Below are 7,911 nucleotides of genomic sequence, written 5' to 3' on the forward strand. Positions count from 1 at the left end.
AAAAAAAAAAACACATCATAGTAAAATTAATACCTTCTCAGCTTCGCATCGAAGCTAAAAAAAATTTTTTTCAAATTTTTATTAATTTTGAATTTTAATATGTTAAAAGTAATATATGCAAAATTTTGATTTAAAATGTCATATTTAAACAATTTTTTGCTTCTTTAGACTCAATTCTTACAAAAGTTAATAATTAAAAAATTTGTACTTATTAATTTTATTTAGCGAAACTTGCAAGTTTGAAATTGATATCATTAAATAGAAACTTGTATGAGAATTTAAAAAATAGTATTGTTAAGATTAATATGCATTCATCCATTTATTGTTACTATTTTAGCTTCGATGCGAAGCTGAGAAGGTATTGGTTTTACTATAAAGTGTTTTTTTTTTTCTGTGTCTGTTACCACTTTTTCTCAGCTCTCACCGAACGGATTTCTATCAACGATACGTAAATGATCACAAATCGTATCTAGTCGAAGACATTACCCTTAAAAATTGAAAAAATTTCCATCGTTCCCCGTAAATGGAGAAAACCTACAAAAAAATTACAAATTTAAAAATCGCTAGTTTTCGAAATTTTTTCAATTTTTAGCTTCGATGCGAAGCTGAGAAGGTATTAATTTTACTATGATGTGTTTTTTTTTTTTTTTGTGTCTGGGAACGCTCAATCTTAGCTCTCACTGGACCAATTTTGATGAACAATANTTTTTTTTTTTGTGTCTGTGAACGCTCAATCTCAGCTCTCGCTGGACCAATTTTGATGAACAATATGTCAAAAGATCACAAATCGTATCTAGTCGAAGACATTACCCTCAAAAATTGAAAAAAATTATCTACCTCCCCGTAAACGGGGGAAATCCCCCAAAAAATTACAAATTTAAANAAACACCATCTACAGATTTGCATCGAAGCGTTTCTTATGATAGTGATTTTAATCACTGTCAGATATCATCTATACTTGTCCCATCTTGTCATCATAGATGAGACAAGTATGTTAAAAATAAGGAAAATGACATATTTAACCTATTTTTTTAATCGTTTAAAGTTGATTGTTGTAAATGTTTATAATAAAAAAAAATAATTTATTTTTCCATAATTTTTAGCTCAATTGGCAAGTTTGACATTGACATCATAAAATAGAAAATTTTATGACAATTAAAAAAATTTTATCGTTAAGATCAATATGCAGTCAGAAAGTTTTATAATTACTATTTATTGTAAATTTATCAGAAAAGCTCAATATTTTTTTGCATTTTTATGGTAATAGATAACTTAAATAGAAGTAATAGTAATAATTTCCTAGGAACTTTTGTTGTTTGTTGAAAAGATTCTATAATTGAAATATTGAGAACTTAATTAATTTTAATGATTTACTTTAACTAAATGTACCAATCAAAACAAAGTTGTTAAAAAGATTTACTCAATTGAGTGTATTATAAAATTTGATTATATTTGTAAAAATCAATTGTTAATTCAGGAGAAAAAACAATCATTTTTTTTAGAAATGATTTATATAGCAACATGTTACAAAAAAATTTGTAATATTATAAGTCTAGTAGTAGCACACACAAATAGAGTAAAAAAATGATTAAATTACAAAGTAAAATGATTTAATTTTGTAGTTGAATAATTGAGTCACAAACTTCATTCGTTAATAAATATTTTGAAAACATTAGAAATTAATGATTTTAATTGTCTTTATGGAGACGATGTAATAACTAACTGTTTAATTGATAAATTAGAAATTTTTTTTCAATTTTTGAGGGTAATATCTTCAACTAGATACGAATTGTAATANACATTAGAAATTAATGATTTTAATTGTCTTTATGGAGAACATGTAATAACTAACTGTTTAATTGATAAATTAGAAATTTTTTTCAACAATTTTTGAGGGTAATATCTTCAACTAGATACGAATCGTAATCNATATCTTCAACTAGATACGAATTGTAATAATTTGACGTATCGTTCAAAAAAATATATCAAGTTAGAGCAGAGAAAATAAATGATAGTCACAAAAAAATATTCAATGCCATACGCGAGTTGGAACCTCGTACCCCAAGCGTGTAAAACATAAGTTTTACCAACTCGGCAACCGTACATTGATACCGTCGGCTGAAAAAATTGGCGATTTAAGCTAATTCAAATTTCAAAATTATTTTTCTCGACTTAAAAGAAGCAAATAAATTTAAATAAGTTTAACTTTCTATGCTATATTAATATTTTATTTATATAATATTTATGAAAATCTGTACTCTCCTTGTCATGTATTTTAAAATAATATAAAATACAAAAACCAGAATTTTAACACAAAAATAGCATATTTTTGCATACGGTAGTCATTTTTACCATGAAGACAAATCCAGAGGTCAAATTTTTTTTTTTCACATTAAAGTATATTACATAAGCTTTAATTTAAGATATATTTAAAAGTGTCAGTATTTCCGGAATACTTTCAAAAATTAAATTGAAAATATCGTAGTAACAATACGCATGTTTAAAGTTTTGACCCCCCTTGTTAAAGGGGTATGATCCGATTTACAAAAAAAGCGTGCCAGATGAAAGGGGTATATCAATATTTATTATAAAAAAATAATAATATAGATCCATACATTTTTCCAAAAGTTATATAAAATATAAATTAAATAATATAACATATAAAATCGAGATTTTTTTCACGGAAATCGTACGTTTTTCTTTAACTTTGATGTCCGTTTTCACCACGAAGACAAGTCCAGAGGTCAAATTTTTTTTTTTCAAATTAAAGTATATTACATTAGCTTTAATTTAAGATATATATAAAAGTGTCAGTCTTTCCGGAACATTTTCAAAAGTTGAGTTGAAAAAGTGAATTTTTTGTAAAAAAGTTACCATTTTGAAACCCTTCCTGTGGGTTGTTAATGGGTCAAATGTTCACAAAAATATATAAAATGATAGGTAAATATCTAAGGTATTTATAAAAAAAAATAAATAAATTGATTCAGTAATTTTTAAAAAAGTTATGGCAATTTTAAATAAAAAAAATTGAAAAAATTTCGAAAATAAGCGATTTTTAAATTTGTAATTTTTTTGTAGGTTTTCCCCATTTACGGGGAACGAGAGAAATTTTTTCAATTTTTAAAGGTAATGTCTTCGACTAGATACGATTTGTGATCATTTACGTATCGTTGATAGAAATCCGTTCGGTGAGAGCTGAGAAAAAGTGGTAACAGACACAAAAAAAAATATTAAAATTTAATAAATCACATCATAGTAAAATATACATTAAAATGAAATTCAACAACACAACAGCGGACAAAATCATAGATGATACCAAATATCGTTTTTCATTTATTTAAGCTGTACGGAAATTATTGTGTCTCAAAATGAAAAATTAATGCCGCATTGACTTTTCTATTTAAAGAAGGTTATTATAATACCACAGATGTTTAATTATAAATGTTTGTTTTATTATTTATAAATGCAAAACAGAATAAATACGTGTCTTTTAAAACTTCTTCAAAATATATTTTGTGCAATAAATTTCAATAATATATGTTTAAATTATTTTTAAAATGTTTTCATTAAAATTTGTCAAGTTTAGTTTTTTATTATTTTATGTGATTTTATATACAAAAGCAGATACGACTTCAATAAAAGCAATAGATCAATTAGATAAGATATTAAAGTATCCAGGATGGAAAAATTTAAATGATGTACACTTCATAAAATATTATGATATAAATCATTATCTGCAAAATCAGATTCAAACACCTACAAAATTCTATAAATGTGGTCAAAAGATACGAGTCTTAACTATATATCTTGGATGCACATATGCAAAAGTTATGGTTAATCTTTTTACAGTTATCAACAATGTCTTAATAAATGGAAGCATTTATATCGAAGAACTCATTAACATAATAGCTATATTAATTGTTCCAATAGCAACATTTATGAAAAGCGCCATGGACGCTTTAGATTTATTACACAATAAACCATGGGCTACTTTTAAAAAAAACTATAAGTATCACTACATGATAAGTCCTTTATTAGAAAGAATAGGAAATATTCTTGATAAATTGAATGATCCAGGTATATTATATAATTATAGATCTACAAAATTTTGCACATTTGATATTGTAAATATATTTTCTAAAAGCATAATAAATGATTTACAATATGAAACTGAGCCATTTTGTGAATTTGTACTTTATGATAAAAATGAGTTATGGAATAAATGGATTCAAGAATATAATGCTATTATTAACCAAGGCGTAAAGCTAATATTTTTCACATTTTTAACCATAAAAATTAAAGATTATATCAAGACAGTAACTATAGAGAAGTATTTTCAACTAGGATTTAAATTTGATCCAATCACCGGAGAAACGTTTGTACCAACACGGGAGGAGCTAATTGAACTAGGTATTTAGAATAAAAAATATTAATTAAATATATCTTAATTAATAAATTTTTATATAATAATAGTCTAATAAATGTTTTGATAAATCTAGAATTGGAATTTAAAGCAATAGATCAAGAACCTCCAACTTCAATACAAATAGAAAATCATTAAATGTTGTAATAAAATAAATTTTATTCTACATTTGTTTTATAATTAATTACAATTTATTTTAATGCTTAGTAAATCTATAAATTACTATTACAACATAAATATGAATGGTGAATCATAGAATTATTTATTGGTTGCGCATGGAAAAGTTTAATACAATATATATTAACAATTATAAAAATTTTAAATACAAGAAGTAAAATGCAGGTAGGTGTTTTTATCATCAAACATTTCTTGGCTATACTCTTCGTATCATTTAGGTATATATTATTATACTGGCATATGATCTCGAAAAAAATAATTAAATAAGTAATTAAAATAAACAATAAAGAAGTAGTTAAATATATGAAATTAATAATATTATAATATATAAAGACTATAAAGTAAGAATTTATTAACTGTTGAGTTAAGTTGTCTCATAAGCGAATATCCAGATCTTTTAGTCATTTAATCGCATTTAATCCACTTTCATAAAAGCCTCTCAGTTCCTCGTTAAATATTGTTAAAGGGCAGGTCTACACTATACGTCTCGTTGTTTGGATATCTCCACAACCACAAAGAGGTAACTCACTCATGCCCCATTTGTGGATTAAGTGATTACATCTACCATTATCAATTATTGTATTCATTGATGTTAATAATAAGCGAAGAAAGTCGTACTAGGTGTTATTGTGTCCTCGTATGCTGAAAGGTTTGGGTTTTGTTTTATTTCATTCAACAATTATTAGAAATAATAGAAAATATTCTTGACAAATTAAACGAACGAACTCTATCACATGATTATATATCTACATACTCTTGGGCATCAAATACTGTGGATATATTTTTTTAAAGAATAATAATAAATATAAACAATGAAATTGTACTTTATTGTGAATTTGGACCTCATAATAAGGATTATTAATGAAATGATTGGGTTTCAAAATATAAAACTATTATTGACGGAGATTAAAATTAGTATTTTTAAAATTTTTTTAAATAAATATAAAAATCTATATCAAAACTATAATTGTAGAAAAGTATTTCCAACTCGGATTAAATTTGATCGAATTACCGATTAAACGTTTGTAGCAACACTAAAGGAGCAAATTTCTTTTAGTCATCAATTATTTTTATTTAAAAATTCTTCAGGAGATAAAAAAAATTTATTTAAAATAATTAGTTACTGAATTTAAAAATTTAAAACATAACTTATAATAATATTAGTTTTATATTATTTAAAACAAATATATTGATTTATTTTATTTTAAATTAATTTATACACAACACTTTTTAGTATTGAAATATGTACCCCTACCCCACTGGTCTCCCAAGTAAGTGATGAAACTAAAAAACCATCATGATTAATAAATTGAAAAACATATCTTCAATAAATCTAAAAATTTACTAATTTTTATCTCTAAAATTTAATTGAAATACCATCACAGAATAAATACGATCTAAAAGTAAGGGCCTTGACAATATATCTTGACTATATGTTCGGGAAAGTTCTTAAAAATATTTTACTAAAATTAAGCAAATTTGTGACAAAATTTTAAAAATAAAAAACATTTATTTATAAACCTACAATGTACTTTATGTACCTACAGTATATAGTAAAGTATCCTAATGTAGAATACTTTACATTTGTGCGTGGATTACACGGTGATCGTAAAATTACTTAAAGTTTACCTAAAATAACAAAAAAAAACCTTCCATATGCTTATGGAAGGTTGCTTTTGCTTATTATTTTTATGCAAAAAAATTTATTTTATTTTTTTCGTTTTAATTATTCTATTTAAAAAAAGTATCGAAATAATGAAAACAAATTTAATACTAACAACAATCAATGAAAAAAATAACACTAAAATACTTTTAAAAATTGTCAGAATTGATACATTTTTAAAATGAATATTTGCTATGTTTGGTGTTATTTCTTTAATCGTCTAATATTAAAACTAAATAAGACTAAATATAGGTTAATATTGCTATTTGTTTACCGATTACAATTAAAATAATTTTAATCTGTGACAAATATTTAAACATTATTTTATTAACTGAAAAATAATTTGGATAAAAAATAAAAATAATATGTTGGAATATGCTTCCTTTACAATAAGCACAATACACAGTATAATTAAACAGTTGACACTTGTCTCGACAGTTTTTTAATCAACCCTTCCACCAACTGTGTGTAATTCACATATTTTAAAACATAGATTGCAATTTTCTTCATCCCCTAAATAATCCAAAATAGACCTACAGATTTAAAAAAAATCTTGGTCGCCAACATTACATTTATTTTTACTTGATAATTTCCAATAGTTTGATGTTTTTCCACAATCGTTTCTAGTAGTTATTATACACAGAACAGTAGTTTTTGTTTTAATTGTTTTTTTCAAAGTCTACGTCAAATTCGTCTACTTTGTAAAAATCGTTAAAAGTTCTAAATTAATCATGTATATGAGTAAGATAATCAACAGGAATAGATTTTCAACCTGTAAGAAATTGTATGAAATTAGTCGGTTATACGCATTTCACATGAGTCTGTGTCAACCTTAAAATTATCCAAGCTTTCATGTGTAAACATAATATTTTCATTTTTACAAGATACATACGTATAACTTTTTGATTACCTTTAGTGTTTAATTTAATTACACCCCTTTTTTTTACAAAACTTGCGTGTAATATTTGTAACATTTTTTGTAAAATTTCGACGGTATAGAATATAAGATATCAGGACAAATTTTTTTTTCTTTAACTTATAGTATGTATTTCAAAAAAAAGGAAATATCTAAGTTTTTTATATAAAAAAGAAATGTTTTTGATTTGTTAATTTTTGAAAAAGATATGGCAGTTTTAAGTACAAAAAATTGAAAAATTTTATAGAATATAATTCAATATAAAAACAAAATTCATACTCCAATTAATTTGGAAATAATTAATAATAAAAGTTTTTTTGAGGTGGCCATTTTTCACAATAGCATAATTTTAAGATATTTATCTAAATTGCTAGAATTAAAGGATTTTTTCCAATATTTAGTGATTATAAATTCAACATGATTAAATTCGTGTACTTTTGTCATTAAGTTAAGTTAAAAAATTTGCTATTTTGAATTCCCCCTGAGCGTAGGTAAAGGGTCAAAATTTCAAAAAAATGATATCATATTAAAAAAAAATATCTAAAGTTTCTATATAATATAAAATTAAGTAGATTTGTTAATTTTTTAAAAAGTAATGGCAGTTTTAAGTACAAATAAGTGAAAAATATGTAAAAATTTAGAAATTTAAAAAATCTAATTTTTTAGTGAAATTTTTTTAAATATTAAGTGCAATGTCTTCAGCTAGACACAATTTATGATCTTTTGACGTAT

The 7,911-nt window shown here is 24.0% G+C and overlaps 1 protein-coding gene across 1 annotated transcript; it reads left to right on the forward strand.

Annotated features, from left to right (window-relative positions):
- Positions 1–3,495: 3,495 nt before the first annotated feature.
- Positions 3,496–4,731, forward strand: LOC126906888 (uncharacterized). The gene is made up of 2 exons (XM_050687811.1): positions 3,496–4,410; positions 4,500–4,731. The coding sequence occupies exons 1-2, from the start codon at positions 3,558–3,560 to the stop codon at positions 4,559–4,561; spliced, it is 915 nt and encodes a 304-aa protein (XP_050543768.1). The 5' UTR covers positions 3,496–3,557; the 3' UTR covers positions 4,562–4,731.
- The last annotated feature ends 3,180 nt before the right edge of the window (positions 4,732–7,911 follow it).

This window comes from Daktulosphaira vitifoliae, unplaced genomic scaffold (assembly GCF_025091365.1).
Source record: "Daktulosphaira vitifoliae isolate Bord-2020 unplaced genomic scaffold, ASM2509136v1 Scaffold_5, whole genome shotgun sequence".
In the NCBI taxonomy this organism is placed as follows: Eukaryota; Metazoa; Arthropoda; class Insecta; order Hemiptera; family Phylloxeridae; genus Daktulosphaira; species Daktulosphaira vitifoliae.